At 38.3% G+C, this 20,416-nt stretch overlaps 1 protein-coding gene across 1 annotated transcript in view; it reads right to left on the reverse strand.

The window, feature by feature from the left end:
- Window positions 1–20,416, reverse strand: part of LOC121726012 (venom carboxylesterase-6) — a 68,220-nt gene that overhangs the window by 45,959 nt on the left and 1,845 nt on the right. Inside the window, exons 2-8 of the mRNA XM_042113228.1 lie at window positions 13,877–14,118; window positions 12,780–13,018; window positions 11,593–11,787; window positions 10,590–10,785; window positions 8,958–9,092; window positions 8,452–8,587; window positions 6,911–7,144 (exon numbers count right to left, since the gene is read on the reverse strand). Of these exons, the coding sequence (XP_041969162.1) occupies window positions 6,911–7,144; window positions 8,452–8,587; window positions 8,958–9,092; window positions 10,590–10,785; window positions 11,593–11,787; window positions 12,780–13,018; window positions 13,877–13,996 (1,255 nt within the window). The 5' untranslated portion in view covers window positions 13,997–14,118. The remainder of the gene's footprint in view (window positions 1–6,910; window positions 7,145–8,451; window positions 8,588–8,957; window positions 9,093–10,589; window positions 10,786–11,592; window positions 11,788–12,779; window positions 13,019–13,876; window positions 14,119–20,416) is intronic.

Below are 20,416 nucleotides of genomic sequence, written 5' to 3' on the forward strand. Positions count from 1 at the left end.
GTTTTCCAGAATAGTAGGTAAATAATATCTCGGCAATTTCGCGCAGTTTGTATTACTTTGTATGGAAGTGAGACATTATCGAAGCAGCTTACTTCTCAGAAGTAATGTCAAATATGTGCCTTACGCTCTGGAGTTAAGGCTGGATTTGTTATGTTTAATTTTGGTGACATTGGTGACCCTGACGTGGTAATGATGATGATGATGATGAATGTAATTTGCATAGTAACATATGCTTTCAGTTCTTAAAACAGCGCCTAAGCCCCCAAACTTGTATTTATAAGGAATCCGGAGTTCTGTTAGTATCTTCGGAACCATAGTATACCTCGGTGCAAAATCTTGCGTTTTGGTAGCATATGCTTAGGATGCTTCTTATAAAACCAAAATCACCATATGTTTTCATATAAATTTTGAGGAGTTCCCTCGATTACTCATGGATCCCATCATCAGGTCACCACTTTTGTGAACATGGTACCAAATTGGAGTGAAACCTAATAATACAACAAAACAAAAATTTGAAAATCGGTTCACAAACGGCGGAGTAATCGTTGAACATACAAAAAAAAAAAAAACTCCACAGCCGAACATATTATAACCTCCTCCTTTTTGGAAGTCGGTTAAAAACACGGTTAACCCTTTTCGCAACCCGTACTTAACAAGTTAATGGGAAAATGTGATGCTGATTGCTGTACAAAATACAGCTCTATGTTTTGGGGTTCCGGTGTGTCAATTTATTCCAGTTTGTAGGTCACATCGGATGTAGAGTCACCCGTAAAATCCGGGCCGAAAAATACAGTTAATTGTAAAAGTAATTCGACAAAATAATATGATGATGTACCTACGCTGAGTAAATATTATCTTCACTAGTAAGAGGAAATTTGCTGTACTGTGGTCTGTGCTAATACTAATAACATAAATGCGAAAGTGTGTCTGTCTGTCTGTTACCGCTTCACGCCCAAACCGCTATTAAACCGATTTTGCTGAAATTAATATGGAGTATCTACTTTGAGTCGGAAAGGACATAGGATACTTTTATCCCCGAAAAATGTACGATTCCCGAATTTCCCGAACCCCGAGCAATAAACGAACTTTAGTGCAACGAACTGCAGGCGTCACCTAGTGTGTTAAGACAAATGATTTTACATAATAGACTACATTACATTAGAAAAAGAAGTCGAGTAATGTGGGATATCAATTGTACCCATCACGTCATAATGTTATGTTATCGGAATAAAGTTACGCGTTCCGGGTACCCTATCTAGTTCTTGTTACGTCGCGTGGACCTACAATCTTCTACACACGCGTGGCGGTACGCACGAAGACTAATAAGAAATGTTCGCAGACAATGATATTCTATGTTACTAACGTAACTAGATTGGAAGTTTACGGTAGCAACGCGTTGCCACTTCGAAGATGCCTGCAGGCATATCTCACATACATAATGACATATCGAATATATGACTTGACATTGTCTTTTGAACAAAAAAGTGGTTACGCATTTCTGAGAATCTTTTGTAAGACATTGCTACTCTAGTATTTTAGAAACTCATTGTTCGCAGATATGAGATACTTATCTCTTATATCTTTAAACGAGCAATTCTTGTATATATGTATATATATAATTGGAATCTCGGAATCGGCTCCAACGATTTTCATGAAATTTAGTATATATGGGGTTTCGGGGGCGATAAATCGATCTAGCTAGGAATCATTTTTAGAAAATGACATTTTATTCGTGTTTTATCGAATACCGAGCAAAGCTCGGTCAAATAGCTAGTTATTATACTTAAAAGCCAATTATTCTTTTCCACTGAGCTGTCAATATAAGCACTTCATTAGATCATGCTCGTTAGTCTATTAGTTAATTAATAATGATTAGTTATGCTAATATTTTTTGTTGTATACTGGTCAAATAGCTTGGCTTGCCGTCCGGAGACGACATTTTAACGCATATTTCATTTTAAATGCACACTTTCTTAAACTTTGTCAATATCAAGGTGACCTCTTTGTTAATAACTTAATCGTACCCGCGTCGTTGGGAAATCAGAATGTGTAAAGCAGGCTATTCATGATTGTGGACCGCAAGTCGCAAAATATAAATTTATGACGCGTTTCTTAAGGATTTGTTGTCACAAGTTTGGCTATTTCCTAACGCTTTTGAATGACCAACGTTAAAAAATTTAACAATCAACAAACTATTGAGTAGATAAACTCCAGTGAAAAACCACAGAAATTGACCATTAGTGATAGTAATCAAAATCATGCACGAGCTCCGTAACAAAATTTAGGCGCGAATTTGATTCTCGTTCGAATAGGCTTGATGACTATTTTTTTTTCTTATTGGTAACTAGCTGTTGCCCGCGACTTCGTCCGCGTGGACTTTAGTTTAAAGCGCGCGGTGTCAAATATTAGAATTAAAATGTTGATTGCATTGATATATTTTCTGGATGGAATATAGGCCAACACGGAACACGAACTCCTTTATTTTAGAGCGCCTTCTGTTGTCAACTTGTCACATATATTAGAAATGCAGTAGGAGTTCTATATGATAAGATAGATTGATTATTATTATACCAAGTGATAATATTATTAAACATAATAATCTAACGTATTGAAAACTATAAACAAAAACATAATAACTAATAAGTATGATTAGTTCTATGTTACAATGAAGTAAAAAATTAAACGCCATCTGTTGAATCGTATTAGAACTAAAATGTTCATTGCATCGATATATTTCTGGATTTTTTATAATATTATACATAAAATATATTTAAGATTTTTGAAATTTTATTTTACACATCCAAGACCCAGGAACATTGAAAACTTTTTGTTCCGCCTGTGGGACTCGAACCCAGGACCCCGGGATGAGCGCTGGCCACGCGCAATGCGAATTCATTTTCATCGATATTTTCATGGAAATAAGATATTTTCCCACATCAAAATGTAGCCTATGTCCTTTCTCAGACTCTAGAATAACTGTGTACAAAATTTCATTGCAATCGGTTCAGTAGTTTTGGCGTGAAAGCGAGACAGACAGACAGACAGACAGACAGAGATACTTTCGCATTTATAATATTAGTATGGATTGAACGACCCTTAAAAATAGAAACATCGCTGAAAGAATGACTCTGAAAGCTTAAAAATTCACCAAGATATGACAATTCAAACATCTGATAAAATAGACCTGCCCGAAACGCTCCATACAAAGTGCTACGAAAGACTGACGTCACTCTTTCGTAGTTTGTACGCATCGGGAGAGAACTTTGTTCGATAGGTATATTAAATATTGCGTTTATGAAAGTGGTTTTTTAACAAAAGTTGCTTTTAATTGTATAAGTTATCGAATGGTATACAAATATTAAGAAATATAATTGAAAAAAAAATCAACTTGATTATTCAACTTTGAAGGCGCATAACAAAAAAATACAAATGCTATCGAGCTGAAATTTTGGGAACACTTAATATGTTTTACCGTGATTTCTTTATTTTATTAACAAAATTCGCTAATCTTTGACCTTGTCATCATCCCTATTGTAAACATCCCCGGTAGTTGATTCATAGGTAGATGACGGACCTAAGTGATTTGGCGACGGGTTACCTCAAACCAATGTTGGTCGGGATTTGTCGGCTGGACTTGACATAATATACCAATATACCAAGTAAAGTAGGTCCGCAATCTGCTTATGAATCAATCGAGTACTATCGATTTGGTCGAAGTTAGCGCTCCACGTGAACGGCACTCGTCGACAGCACGCATCGACTTCACGACGCGTGCCATCGACAAGTGCCGTTCGTCTGTAAGAAATGACATAACCCATCCAAATGACGTCGGTCCGCTATCAGCCTATGGGCTATGAATCAATTAATTTCTCTGATGGTACATAAACGGTTAAGTACTGTAACGGAACGTTACCTACACTCGATTTGTTATTATATTTTACTTATTTTACTACTAATATATTAATTACATTTTTAATAATTCATAATAATATTTTATTTATGAAAGGTATTTATGTTTAGTTGTAAAGAACAACTAACATTCGATTTGCCTTGGCCAAATTCTGTTCTGAAAAAAAAACAATAATTTGAAAATAAGAATAATTGTATTAATTCATTTATTTTTATTTGAAAGATTGGTTCTGAGGTTTTCTGCTTTGATTTGAGGAGATGAAAAGAAAAACGACTCGAAGCCTGTTTCCAATGCTTAAATAAATTATTTTATTTATTAATGTACGCATATTTTGCTACATTAACTGTCTAATAGTTCATATTAATCTAGTTGAGATAATTTAATTGGAGTAATCCCCGTCTTAGGGTAAGTTTTGTTAGCACACATTTAGTTATACTATTTTATAACAAAACTCTTGTATATATACATTTCTAAATTGTATTTAACTTGTATTAATTAAGATTTAATTTTAATAACTTGTTTTGAATTGGAAAAATATAACATTTTTCTAATAGATGGAATTAGATTACTTGTAGGCACGGACGTAAAAAAAGTACGGACGTAACCTTCTCTAATCACGAGTGAAGCCTAGTTATGGCCGCCCGTGTAGGACGTGTGCGTGATATGAGGGTTGCCATATAAATCATAAATTTCCCTACTTTTTAAATCTTGTAAACTCGGACAAGTTAAATGTATTTTTTATACTTAAACATATTTTTATGTTTTTTTCGCTTCAGAAATGTAAGCGGTTGTTAAAGATGTCATAATGAAAATATTATTTTTATGACACTATAGATAGAAAAAAAACACATATTACGTACAGAGAAGTATATTATTTACATAACATTATTAGTAATAAAGATTATGTACAAACATTTACAATAATAAAATTATTACTAGCTATTTGACCGAGCTTTGCTCGGTATTCGATACAACACGAATAAAATGACATTTTCTAAAAATAATTCCTAGCTAGACATATTTATCGCCCCCGAAACCTATATAAGAAACCTGTATACGAAAAGATATAAGATACTTAAGTCCCGTAACCCGTTTCATCAAACAATCAAGTAATGTTAAATAAATAATGGCTTGTTAAATCAGTTAACGGCCTGTTAGAGCTATCGAGAGTTCTACCATGCGCTAACGTCAAATCAAATCACCTAACATGGTGTTAAATGTATTCCTGGTCTAGAGGTCCATTCAATATTTTCATTTCTACTAGGTCTCAATGACGCTCGGGTGACTACACCAATAGCACCTTCCCTCCCCTACTACTGAAGGAAATCTAAGACAACAATTTTATCTATGGACGCTTCACACCACGTCAGTCTGACCCCGTGCTAAGTACCTGAAGGACTTGTGTTACGGGTACCAGACAACGGAAATATATTTAATACTGTAATACTATACATATCTAAAATCTTAAATATTATTTAAGATTTTTATTATATGATACACATATTTAATACACACCCATGACCCAGGAACTTTGAAAACTTTTTGTTCCGTCGGCAGGATTCGAACCCACTGAGCCACAGAGGTCGTCAAACAACAATTATATCCACTTTTGTAAATTAAGAAATTAATAGGGGTGTAGACTATTTTTAGGAAATATATTTATTTTACAGATGTAACATCAAGGAAGTTGATTCCTATGCAATTGACAGACCAACGTTATTTGGTCGAATACTTATGTCAATTCAATGTCAATTGTGATCTGTCGGCTGGGTTTGACGTAACGCAACCAAACTACTTATATCCCCGATTTGCATAGGAATCAACTTCTCTGATAGTACATAAGTATTTTGTTACACCTAAAAATATGTATAAAAATAAATACACTCTTATTTCAATTTAAAAAATCACTTATTAAATATAAAAAATATTATAAAGTTATTACGTAAAATATGTCCATTTTCGGTAATTCTATAATACAAACTCTCAAAAAAACAATAATTTGTATTAGATTTCGTTTACTGTCTACATCCCTATTATTATATTCCTGCCTAATTACTGGTCAATAGTATGCTAAATACTTACATGACACTAATAAAAGACAATAAAATTAATTATTTGATTATGTAAAAATAATTTAAAATTTTCCCCGGTTTGGGGAAAATTTCCCCACTTTGTTATGGACATTACTGACCTGTTGAAGTTGAATTAATATTTACATTATTTTATCAAAATACTTTAAAAATATGTTATCTTACCTATGAAATATTATTCCTTGATGTTTTTTGTGTAAGGTTGTATTGTTCTTGCACCATTTTACAACACAAGATGGCATATTTATTTTTATTTATGAATGACAAAGACGTGTCACCGCGATGCAGTCTAATTGCGTAATGGCGGTACGATCGGCTTATTACAGTGCGAGTGTTTGTGCAAGATGTGTACATATGATCGCCTGGGCTTATTAAGGGTGCTTCACTCATTTCTTAATGGCGATCCGTCCGTACTTTTTTTACGTCCGTGCTTGTAGGAATTTATGTAATTAAGTTTTTTTTTATGTAAGAACTTATTATTTCCTGACGGTCTACCACGGCAATACCGCTACCGCTGTAGGTAGAGGGCGCTCTTCTCGGGCACCGTGGATAGGCCGCCAGACGCTTGCGGGGAAAGTGTACTGAGACGGAGTTAATATGGATTCCAGGGATCACTGCTCCGCATTTGTTTGACTGCGTCGGCCGTCGCACGCTCCTTCCTGGTCAACTTTAATTCAACGCTGCGGCTGTGAGGAAGCAGTGCCTCCAGCGTCCCAGCTTCACACGAATATTCCAGGAGAGTAGCCCTACGGTCCATAAGTGACAGTCGAGTAGGCACTTTACCACGACCTTATAAATTTTGTGTCTCACCTACCGGGCATGTTTAATTTGTATTTTTTTTAATATACTTAATTGTTATCTGGACACCGAATTTTATTAACCCTGTAACGGTAGGTGTTACAGTACTCACGTCGGAAGAGTATGATCCCCTCCTGCGCGTTGTACCCGGTGAGGAAGGGCACGTCAGCCCCGGGCAGGGCGTCGCGGGGGGCAGCAGTGAGGAAGGCGCCGGGGGCGTCGGGCTCGACCGCCGGCAGGAAGGGCAGCGCCACGGTGGACTGGAGGTCGGCGGCCTTCCCCGGCGCCCCCGCCATCTTCGCGCCCGCCTTCACGATCAACTCGCTCGGTGTCGCGCGCAGGTAGCCTGAACATGATAATATTTTGAATATAGAGTATAGACATAGAGCATTTCAATCCTTTTCACAGGGCACATCTTATGTGGTCGTCTGGCAACATTTCACATGAAAAGTTTTGGCGGGATATAATATTAGTTCTTACTTAGACTTGAGTGTTGGTACAGTCAGCACAAACACTCAAGTCTCAAAATGTGTTTATGATGTATATATTTGGCATAGTTGGCTTATTTGACTAAATATTTTGTCAGTATTATCTGAGGTAACAAGATTACGAAATCTTCATTCATAATAATTACATTACCAACCACAGTTCGCAATAGTATCGACCTTGATTACAATAGATAATTGAAGTTGTAATTAAATAAACTTTATCGAACGAGTGTTGTCGTTAGGCAAAAGGTCAAAAGATCTAACACTGGAGGTCGTCTGCCAGAGTTGCTTCATATGATATTTTAATGATTTTCGAATTTAAAGAGACTGGACTGGTGGTTGAGTTTTGTAATGCAAACAAAACAGACTGCAATGTTGGCAGTTGGCACAGACCATTTTAAAACGTTCTGAATGACGAAATTAATCTTCGTCATCATCACTAATCACTATCGTCATTATGTCGTTCCTCAGTTTTTATCATGTTTCACCTTTAAGATGAAATTGAAAGTACATTACGAAAGAACGCTTTATAATCTAAATAGAAAGATTTTTCTACAAGAGAATAGTGTAAAACTCATAAATAATAAATCGATGTTGTAAACATCAGAGTTACATACGAAAGCACTAAGTCACGTTATAAGTTAATACCTCTACAGTCTACCCTTAAGCTAACTCATGTGGTTGTAATTATCTGCTTTAGCCTTATTCCAATAATAATCAATCAAATCAATCAATTCAGAACACAACGCGACGCTTGGTACTACTAATATATAATATTCTGTGGCGACGCGTAGATGAATTTCTAAGCGGGCCCCTAGACGACAATATATACCCTAATCAGTGTCTAGACGAGCAATTTTATGGCGCAATATCACGTATTGCGTCATATTATTGACCGTCTAGGCTTGATATTTAACATCGCGCGCCTTCAATCTAATTGTCAAATAAACTGTTCAATAAAATTGAAGCGTGATACTGTTATCTGATATTTGTTTCTGAACACCTAAAGGTTGACTGGTAGAGAATGCAATTTGGCATTAAGTCCGCCTATGTACCAACATTGTGCAAAATGTATAAATAAATAGATATTGCACAATAACATTGATCGTCTAGGGGCCCACTAAGATTTAACTGTTGAGTAAATAGTTTCATAACAGTAGTTTACCTAAGAGCTCGGCGGTGTTGTTGGTGTCGATGCCAAGTTCACGGCCGAGCAGGAAGGCGTTGCGGCGCGGCGCCGGCGCCAGCGCCCACGGCGACAGCGCGCCGCCGCTCTCCGCGATCACGCCGTGGAACAGACCCTGATGGAACATTACATTTTAGTGACGTATTGTATCGTCGCCCCTCTTAGACTAGTGCTACATGGTCAGTCTGGCATCAGTTCAGTCCATCAGATCATTATAATTATTATTACTTACATATTACATTACAAATTATATTGTTGGGATGGGCCTTTAGGGAGTCCATATAAAATTTTTGAAGGCCCCGAGTGTAGGATTTTTTATCGAGTCCTCGCAATGTGATATGCTTCGCCTAGCGTCAATTTACTAGCCACCCTTGTCATTTCCAGGATATTTGAGTGACAAGTCAGTTAATGGTTTAAATTGGGTGAACTGTCTGACGCTAAATACCTACGGTTGTACACTAATAAATAAAATAGTAATTACTGACCTTGGAGAGCGGCGACAGCATGTGCAGGTGGACGGAGACGGCGCCGGCGGACTCGCCGAAGATGGTGACGCGGCCGGGGTCGCCGCCGAAAGATTCGATGTTGTCCCGCACCCACTGCAGCGCCATTACCTGGTCCTGAACATTGTATGTACATGATAATTAACTTAAAAAACTTAAACTGTTATTCACCATCTAATGACATAACATTATACACTATGCGAAGCCTGCACGTTAAACTCGTGCCATAATATATGGTGTGCACCCATGCATGGGCAGACAGCCTCTGAGGCTTGCATCTGATACACTCTAAACCCTGCACACTATACCAGTAGTGCTAGCACGGCGACCAGCGGAAATGCGAAAGTATGGACAAACTGTGGAAATAAACCTAAGGTGCCGTTCCGATCTTTTTCGTTCCGAAAAATTCAATTAAAATGCCACTTTATGACACACTATAATATATGTCATAATGTAGGATATTATTTGAATTTTTAGAACTATTTTTAGAACTATAGTCTGTCATAAAGTGGCTTTTTAATTGAATTATTCGGAACTAAAAAAGATCGGAACGGCACCTTAAGTTTATCTCCACAGTTTCTGACTATATTCTGTCATAAAGTGGCATTTTAATTGAATTTTTCGGAACGAAAAAAGATCGGAACGGCACCTTAGGTTTATTTCCACAGTTTGTCCATACTTTCGCATTTCCGCTGGTCGCCGTGCTAGCACTACTGGAGCAGGGAGCTTATGGAAAACTTGTGATTAATATAATAATGTGCTAATTTAGATTCCTTATCTCGATAATTATATTTATATAAAACGATGCATTACGTAATTGCTATACGTAAAAATGTAGAGCAATTTTAATTATAGTAAAGTTAAGAGTTTTTACGATCGTTGCGAGAACACGTTGCTATACTGCGGCTCTACCTCGGTTCCGCCTAAAATGATTTATATTATAGTTAAGTTTATATTACTTGTGTTATAAATAAAAAGTTATTTTGTAGAAGTTAGAACGTAACATAATATATAGATGTATGATACAGGTTCTTCGCATCTAAAACAATTTTGCATACGAGTATGTCACGGAGATGAAGCAACGACTTTGTGTAACAGTGTAACAGTAATTTCATTGTTAGTTAAGCGGCTACGGTGTGAAATTCATGCTGAGTGAGCCTCAGACATTTTTATTTGTCTCAAAAGTCGGCCAAGACCGTTTCCATTATGAAGATATGGTTCGCTATCGCGCCCTGTCGATCTCTTCCGCAACGCCAGCGAGAGAGTAGAGACCCATATTGTTAGGCAACAGCATAATTTTATTAATTACTTAATTATAAAAATCAGGCTGTTCACTAAATTAATCATGCAAAAATATTTCAAATATGAAACAACAAACGCAGTCCAAGTAAAAATATCTTAAAAGTAATAGCACAAATAACAATTGCTGTCTCAAATAAAACAAGCACATACGAAGTATCTAGGTGATTAAATGGACGAGTTTTTTTTTCAGTGCAATTAAAATAAAATTCTTTATTGTTTTTACCAGCTCAATAGGCCGCTTAGCCGAACCCCAATGTCATATTCAAGAGCAGACTCCAGAGTACAAAAAACAACCCAAGAACTTCTGCTTACCTTAAGCCCCATATTCCCGGGGACCTCGTCAGTCTCCAGACTCAGGAAGCCGAGCGCGCCCAGGCGGTAGTTGAGTGTGACGAGCACCACGCCCGCTCCCACCAGGTGGTCGGGGCCGTACAGAAAGGCGTTGCCGGACCCCACCGCGAACGCGCCCCCGTGGATCCACACCATCACCGCTAGCTTCGGGTTGTAGCTGACAAGTGGAAGAAATTGTTTTTTTTTAAATTTAATTTAGGGCCGTCTATGCGCTCTGCGCCCATATCCTTTTTTTGCTATCTTTGTATTGTTTTTCGCACCAAGGATAATTGAAATTGAAGATTGGAAGAAATTGTTATAACCTTGAGATTCGTGTACATAATTGGAAATGCTATACGCAAAGGTTTAATTACTCAAGATGTGAATGGCTATTTGATTTCCTATTTGAACTCTACATTTTAAGCTTCTCGCGTTATCTTATTCCAAGATATTGGAATGAAAGTCTGGAGTCAATTCGAAACTCCATCTAAAATCAGCAAATTATATTTTTGATGCCCTATGAAATAAATATTTATACGTGGGAGAGCCATGCTTCGGTACGAATGGGCCGGCTCAACCGGAGAAATACCACGTTCTCACAGAAAACCTGCGTGAAACAGCGCTTGCGCTGTGTTTCGCCGAGTGAGTGAGTTTACCGGAGGCCCAATCCCCTACCCTATTCCCTTCCCTACCCTCCCCTATTCCCTTCCCTTCCCATCCTACCCTCCCCTATTCCCTTCCCTTCCCATCCTACCCTCCCCTATTCCCTTCCCTTCCCATTCCTACCCTCCCCTATTACCCTATTCCCTCTTAAAAGGCCGGCAACGCACCTGCAGCTCTTCTGATGCTGCGAGTGTCCATGGGCGACGGAAGTTGCTTTCCATCAGGTGAACCGTTTGCTCGTTTTCCCCCTTATTTCATAAAAAAAAAGCCTAAACAATGATTGTAACATAGGTAGGACTAGGTAAGTTTATGACATATTTACCCAGTGAGTAAATCTGGCAGAGCCGGCGTGTATACGTTGAGGAAGAGGCAGTCCTCGTCGCCCTTGTAGGTGTCGAAGAGCATGAACCGGTGCGGGCAGACCGAGCCCTCCTCCAGCGCGTCTCGTATCCCAGACCACGGCTCCAGTGGTACCGGCGGACGGAACCGGAGAGAACCACGCGGTGGCTGCGCGTATCTGTATCAAAAACGTTACATAATTATTGTAATGATGCAAGGGTATCCTAAAAATAACCTCCTTGTTTTTTGGAAGTCGGTTAATTATATGAAATCCAATCAAGTCTTCCTTGAAAGTGATCTAATTCTAAGGTTGAGGACCACTCTTCTGAAAATCTCTTGTGTCAAGAGCATGACTCATGATGAAATATGTTATGGTACCTCATTAGGGTTCCGTACTCAAAGGGTAAAAACGGGACCCTATTACTAAGACTTCGATGTCTGTTCGTCTGTCTGTCCGTCTGTCTGTCTATCTGACTCCAGGCTGTAACTCAAGAACGGTAATAGCTAGAGAGTTGAATTTTCACAGATCATGTATTTCTGTTGCCGCTGTAACAATAAATACTAAAAACAAAATAAATTAAATATTTAATGGGGGCTCTGAGACAACAATCGTGATTTTTCAAACAGTTTTTGCGCGGTATCAATGATGACAGCATAGACATCTGAAACGTTCACAAAATACTCAGTTGTATTTATACTTTAATAATTAATAATAAAATTTAAATAAAATTAATAATTAAGGGGGGCTTCCATACAAAAATCACTTTTACTATTTTTGGTCTATAATGGTACGGAACCCTTCGTGCGCGAGTCCAACTAGCACTTGGCTGATTTTTTTCTTTCTTTTCTTTCGCACTTTTTACTGTTTTCATCAAGGAGTTTTTAGGTAACGATAGCCACAGTTGCTACCGAACTTAATATGCCTTTATCACAAGAATAGAGAGAGAGCTGAAATGTTTGGACAAACCTAATCAGTTCAAGGGGGTCTTTATCTAGTAATTACTTTCTTCACATCTTTTAATACATTTTACTGTCTTAATCAAGAAGTGATCAAGCAATAGTAGCAACAGTTAAGTTACCGAACTACAGGAAGAGGTGTCAAGTGTTTACTAGGGAATTTTGGATTTTCCTGAAGGAGGTCAAGCTGCAAGCGTCTTAGAACAGCCTTACCTTATCCCTTTAAAGCTGTAATAGGGCGTCTGACTCGTGGTTCTCGCGACGACCCTGCGTCCGCGGAGCGTGCCGAGTCGCGTGGACACCATGGGCCCGCCGCCGACGCGCATGCGGTCGACGAGCGCGTGCACCAGCCGCGCCGCGCGCGCCGGCACCGCCTGCAGCCGCCGCAGCGCGTGCTTCAGCCCCACGGACTCGCTCACCGTGCTGGACAGCCGCCGCCATGCACCTGTCACCTGCGATAGTCGCCATTGTAAATGTACAGGGTGTAACAAAACAATTTGATAAAACTTTAGGGTATGTATGTATCACTTGTATAGAGTTCAGTGTTCACTGCGAAAGTATCAGCGCGGATAAAGAGTTAGGTACTTATTTTTGTATGGGCAATTTGTTTCCTAGTTACAACAAAAAGGGAGTACATACAAATTAAAAATGTTAGTCATTGAAGATTGTTTATTCTCTTATCTGCAAATTATAGGTATAGGTATGCGTAGGATCATCATTTAACATTTCGTAACGAATTTGTATGTATTGTGTCGCTTTACAATAACGATCACTCAGCACTTAGCGTTGCCAAATAAGTCTAACGAGCTATAGAAGTATGAACGTGAATTTGAAGTTGCGAAATAATATCTTCGTGTATCATGCTCAATAAAGAAGAGCTAAGTGCAAGACAAGATGTTGCCCGCGACTTCGTTGCGCCAAAATTCTTATATCACGCGGGAGCCGTTGATTTTTCCGGGATTAAAACTATCGCATCCTTTACCAGCACTCAAAGTATCTTCGTTTATCGAAATCGGTTCAGTGATTTAAGCCTGAATAAGTAACACAGAGAGATGATTGATTTTCGCATTTAAGTAAATATCCAGGACAGTATTGATGTGATTTTTTTTTATTAGGAATTAAATTATATATTATTCGATATGTTTATTTTACTTTGTGTGAACATAACAACATCCCGTCGGTACAACGTCGCACGTCATGTACCCTTACGTCGGACACACACCCAAATTTAAATGTGTGTGATGATGTTGATGACGATACATAATCGGTACACCCTCACACATGCACACTGACGTCGGTTCCACACCCACCTTCATAGAGTTGAGGCTGGTCGCGGCATTGGCGACGACATCTCCAAGCGCCGCGGGAGGCAGCGCGTCGCAGCGCAGCAGCAGCACCACCGCGCACAACACCACGCGCCAAAACTTCATGTCTACACTAGTACACTATCTCCGACTGTCACTCACTGTCACTCACTGTCACTACACTGTCACTTGAGTCACATTGGGCTTCGTGCCGGGAAGCCTGGAACTGTCAGCTTTGTAGCACAATTCTGAAAAAAATAGGAAAAATCAGATACAATATGGGAGGAACCAAACAAAATTAGGAATAGTTGCACGGCCATGGGTATTAACAGAAGCAATGATTGAAACCTTTTTTAATATAACCTAAATATGAGTACTATCCAATACTTAAAAAGAGTTTTTTTTTTAAATGAAGTCTACAAAATAGAGAAATCGTGCTTAAAATATGTAATAAGTAGTAGCCAACACACCAGCAACCATGTCGTCCGGCGAACGAATGAAATGCTTGGACCGAATACACTGAGGTCACCTCGGCCTATCCAACCGCAACCTTCAGCGATTGGAGACACTCCTCACAAAAAATATCTGCTATTTTATTAAGTAAATTAATGAAATAACAATCTGAAATTACAAATCCCTCAAAATAAGAAATTGTAATACGACACGCCGCGGCCGACTCCGATATTGAATGTCGATTGCGTTTGCCCGGTGAAGCGGTGTAGACTGTAGGTGCTGTAACGCCTGCGCAAGCGCAGCCGAGGGCAAGGGGACCGCAACACTGAGACAAACTTTTAACTACAGTCAACAGTATCTTATTAATAACTGCAGATATTTATTAACTACTAGACTACGCCCTCAACTCGGTTGCGCCAAAATTCGTTTATTGCGCAGGAACCGTACATTTTTCCGGGATAAAAAGTATCTTATGTTTATGTCCTTTCCCGGGACTCAAAGTATCTCCACACATTTCAGAAAAATCGGTTCAGTGGTTCGAGCGTGAAGAGGTAATTAACAGACAGACAGACACACTTTCATATTCATAATATTATATAAGTATGGATTCAGTTGCAATAAATATTTCAATCATTGAACGCCAGCCAAGTGATTATCGATAAATCAAAATTATTTTGCTAAATCATCTTAATTCAATAAAACCATTTATCGTTACATATTGCTTCTGGACTTCCTTTATCAGAACTTTAGTATTAACTGCTATATTATAATAGAAAATGGAGAAGTCTACGTCGCTTCCTTCTTTACCGTCAAGCGGATATCGAGCAATGTCTAACGGTACTAATACACGTAAACAAAATATTACAATATGCATAAATGCATAATATTAAATGCAGACAGAAAATGGGTGGACTTATGACATTTAATTAAAGTTAATATAATATTATCATTAAATGTTGAGTGCGGCCGTTACATTTTACATTTTAGAAAACGGGTATTTAGGTCCCCTTAAGTCCTTTTTGTCAGAGGAGCCCGGCTCGGCGGCGCAGACGCAATCACCCGTGTTGTGCTCCCATTGTTTATAATTGTTATATACAAACTGTACAGCACTTTCACTGCCGAGTGCCGACCGCGGCCGGCGCCGGCGCACGTCACGTCTATATACTGTTTTATATTAAGCAAAAACATTGTTGATTCGAAAATAACTACCGAACATGTTACGTAATGCGCTACCAAAATTCGTACGACTTGTGAGTTGTGACCCATTAACTTACAATTATTTACCATCTATGGTTTTATCAGCAAAAAAATTAATATTATTACTGATCAATATAAATAAGGAATATTCAAATCATTTACTATAACAAAATTATATGTAATTGATTGTACCGTTGATTCTTGGTGGAAATGCATGTTCAACACTAATGAAACATCTGTGAATAAAACACAATTTGCGTGCACTTTTTCTACTAGGTATATCAAGAATAATTTCTTAATATAGTGGAAAAAGTGCACGCAAATTGTGTTTTATTAGTGTATAACGAAATTATTGAATACGAATAATAATAATGTTATTATTCTTGGCTTTAGCGGCTACGCGCTACGGGGGCTTAGCTACGCCAAGTAAAAGACATCAACGCGCGTGCGTTTATAAAATAATAAATAACGCGCGTTCGGCGTTCATAAATATGTATAATAATAATTATGAACGCTGCACCCACGACCAACGTTGATTATTATTATCTACCTTCAAGAGGAATAACATTCTAATTTCGAATATCAAAAAACGGAAGTATAATATACGTAAGTATACTAATAATAATTATATAGCGTATATATCCAATACTAAACATTAATTAAACATGTGTTGTATAATACATAATTATTATTATTTCCACAATTCTTAAAAAATTCCGCTACTTCGGATATGGCGTGTGAATAAAATTAAACTTAACGAAAAATTTAATTCAATGACAACAGACAAATAATATAAAATGTAGGTAGTTTATAAGCACGTGCATGTGGTTCAATGTTACTTGCCCAATAGTGAAGGTAAAGTGCTCATTAAGTAATAAGTACATACTCATTAATGTTGTACTAAAGGTTAAACCGCCAAAAATACCGGCAGGTAGAGGTTGAAGGAACACACTATATTCTATAGTAACGACTAACGTGTCACTAGGTCAATAATAAAATGACTACAATTTTCCCAGGAGAACTAAAGCTGTACAAACAGCTTCGTGGAAACAATTATTTGTAAATACTTATTAATTTTTTAATATATAAAATTCTCGTGTCACAGTGTTTGTGCGCGCGAACTCCTCCAAAACGGCTCAACCGATTTTAATGAAATTTTGTATGTACATTCATTAGGCCTGAGAAGTGAGAATAGATTTTTATTTACTTTTATATTGATACTACAAATAATTTATATGGCAAAACAACTCACTTCATTGCACACCTGTAACTGAGCCGCACTTAGTTAAATAATTTTATGACTACGTAAATCAAGTAAAGTAAAGTTAATCAGTCATTTAAAACGAAATCTCAGTTCGATTGTTAAAAAATAATTATTAAAAAAAATTCAGACAGCACAAGCGTAACATAAAATATGACAGTAATTATTTTTTAATTCTTTAGGTACATGCAAAGTATTTTCAATACCCTCGAGGCTGAAATGGTTTTACATAACGTTATGTTAATCCAATATTATGTAACGTTTTGTAAACTGGAGGTTGTCTGAACAAAGGTTTTAAAGTTGATGACATAAGTAACATAACGCCTTACGTCACCTCACCTCCTGATTACTGCAACGATAATTCCTTTGTACTGTTGCTGCGCTGCTCTTAATTCATTACAATCAATAGTTACATCAATACATACGTGGGAGAGGCATGCTTCGGCACGAATGGGCCGGCTCGACCGGAGAAATACCACGTTCTCACAGAAAACAAACAACCGGCGTGAAACAGCGCTTGCGCTGTGTTTCGCCGAGTGAGTGAGTTTACCGGAGGCCCAATCCCCTACCCTATTCCCTTCCCTACCCTCCCCTATTCCCTTCCCATCCCCTATTCTCTCTTAATAGGCCGGCAACGCCCCTGCAGCTCTTCTGATGCTGCGAGTGTCCATGGGCGACGGAAGTTGCTTTCCATCAGGTGACCCGTTTGCTCGTTTGCCCCCTTATTTCATAAAAAAAATAGTTATATATATATATATATATATATATATATATATATATATATATATATATGTATGAAATTGCCAGTTGCCATTTCTTCGACGCCCAGGGTGCTGGTAGAGCTAAAAAAAGGCGTGTCCCTTTTTGTCTGCCTTCGGTGCCCCTTTTTATCCGGTGCCCTGGGCGGTCGCCTAGTGCCTACCTTCATACTATAACCAAAGAGCCAAATCATATAGTAAAGAGATGAATTGTTAATACACATCTAAGCTGTTAGCTTTGATGCATAATACTTTTAGTTACGACCCTACATAACTACATAATAATATAAACCACACGAGTCCTCTTAGAGTATATGCTGCTATTTAAAGGCATTAGGCACGCTCTACATCCTTAAACGACGAATTTCAACACGCCTACTCAACGTCTCAGATGTCTCGGGGATTTTCTTTTTCGAAATTGCAGGAGAATTATGAGCCACAACTAACTCTGTTAGGTAACACGTGATCTCCAACCTTCGTAATATAGAAAATTATTGGCAATCATCGGAGTGGATTGATCTATCTCTCGTACGTTCCACGATCGAGAGGCTAATGATACGATTACGCCGGATTACGTGATCTTTATTATGTGGTAGCGAATTTAAGGAAGGGTTACGTAAGCGTTACGTGAAAGTCCTGGGGACCTTCCGTGTGCTGGGGAGGGAAATGAGTTCCGTGCTCGCCGCTCGGATGTTGACACTTCACCACAACTAACTTTCTACATTTGTCGTTCCGGACTCGAGAAACTTTTGTACTTCACATCTACAGGGTGTAACAAAATTACAATAAGTGATATATTTTTTTATGAAATAAGGGGCCAAACGAGCAAACGGGTCACCTGATGGAAAGCAACTTCCATCGCCCATGGACACTCGCAGCATCAGAAGAGCTGCAGGTGCGTTGCCGGCCTTTTAAGAGGGAATAGGGTAATAGGGGAGGGTAGGAATGGGAAGGGAAGGGAATAGGGTAGGGGATTGGGCCTCCAGTAAACTCACTCACTCGGCGAAACAGTAAACACAGTGCAAGCGCTGTTTCATGCCGGTTTTCTGTGAGAACGTGGTATTTCTCCGGCCCGTTCGTGCCGAAGCATGGCTCTCCCACGTCTAGATATATTACTTTAGAGTTTAGAGTGTGTATGCGCCATTATGTAACTATGGGATAACAACTTTGACTTTCATAAGTGTCCGGCAGAGAAAGACGAGATTCCTAGATTATTCCGGAAGAAAATAACAATATTGAGCGTTATACTTACGTAAGTTAGATATAAACCCTTAACCCAGTATAAGTACAACATGTTCTTATATCTACAGTTGACATGGACAGAAAAACTTTCAGTTTCACAAAATCACGAACGTTTGCATGCTCCCGGCTCTTACTCTATGTAACATACCTACAACGTGCCTACAACATGTATGTCGAGAATATTACTCTTTCACCGCTTCAAACTAGAATACATAATTTAAAATGTAAACAGGATCCCGCAGCTGTATGTCGTAAAGTCTATTGTGTTTGTTCTACAATCTACTAGAAGGAAATTATGCAACGCATATTTTTATTAGTACGAGATAGTTGTCTAAACTCATAATACATAAACAAACTAGAGGCGTGTTATAACGGCCGATTCGTGATCGATGTCCGAACTTGAACCTCAAATAGAGGAGGTCAGGATAGCTGTGATCAAAATAACAATAAGGTTGTTAATTGTTATAAGTGTTGACTTGTTTGGTGTACTAAGCCTGGTACGCAAATTAACAGACAGCTATTTTAAACAAATACAATCACACATAGTGAATTGACCATAATAATAATAATGTTTTATAAAACGTTTACAATTTCGGTCCCCCGAACTAGGCAAGGCCAGTCCTATGATTTTTATTTCCTACCCGTTTTAAAGAGTACGTGTAAATATTATGGATAAAAACACTTTATATAAAGATAAATAATAATTAGGTTTTCTATAGTCCTATGGTCACCTTTTGTGTACACAGTAAAAAGCTAAAGTGGTATGCCTCATCCAGACGTGCAGTGCAGCAAAGATTAAGAACATAGAAGCGACATAATATAAGGCTCATGCTGAAAAAATACAGGCGATTATGAACGTGAGCGGCATATTCGAATACGGAGTATATACCCTTCCGAGGCTAAATTAAATTGCCCATCGATATGTTCAGTGGCGTAAATAGACCATCTTGGGCCCGTGGCAAATTTCCACTATCACAGGTACAATCCATACTTCCATACTAATATTATACGTAAATGCGAAAGTATGTCTGTCAGCTGTCTGTTTTGTTTTTGCTGAAATTTGGTACTTTGAGTCCCGGGAAAGGACATATAGTTGGGACAGTAGTTTATTTCTGAGCTCGTTTCTCTTGGGTCGGAACTCGGTACCCTCTTGAGTCTGGGGCCAGTGGCATTTTGCTAGCCCTTCAATAATATGTACTTAGTGCTGCGTTTACTGTGTTTACTTCAGTGGAAAGCTGCGAAAGCATAGTGGCAATGGCAAATCATGGCCGCCTATCATGACCTAACGTAAGGATGGACCTTTCACACTATTATAAAGAGGGAAGATTTGTATTTTTGTATGTTTGTAAACTCAAAATCTGCTGCCGATTTCAAAAATTCTTTCACCGTTGGAAAACTACATTCACCCTGCGTAACATAGGCTATATTTATTGCTATAAAATATTAGAGATCAACTAAAACTTAACTAACGTAATCCAACTTATGGTCACCCATGCGAAGCCGGGACGGGCCGCTATAGCCTATAGTGGCCTATAATAATAATTATTATATTTTGACAGTTTTCAGTTGTGCCGTAATTTACGTAACAAATGTGAATCACGGAAAGTTCCCTAAGTTTGTAGATTAATTGCACGT

The sequence above is a fragment of the Aricia agestis genome, chromosome 4, assembly GCF_905147365.1.
Source record: "Aricia agestis chromosome 4, ilAriAges1.1, whole genome shotgun sequence".
In the NCBI taxonomy this organism is placed as follows: Eukaryota; Metazoa; Arthropoda; class Insecta; order Lepidoptera; family Lycaenidae; genus Aricia; species Aricia agestis.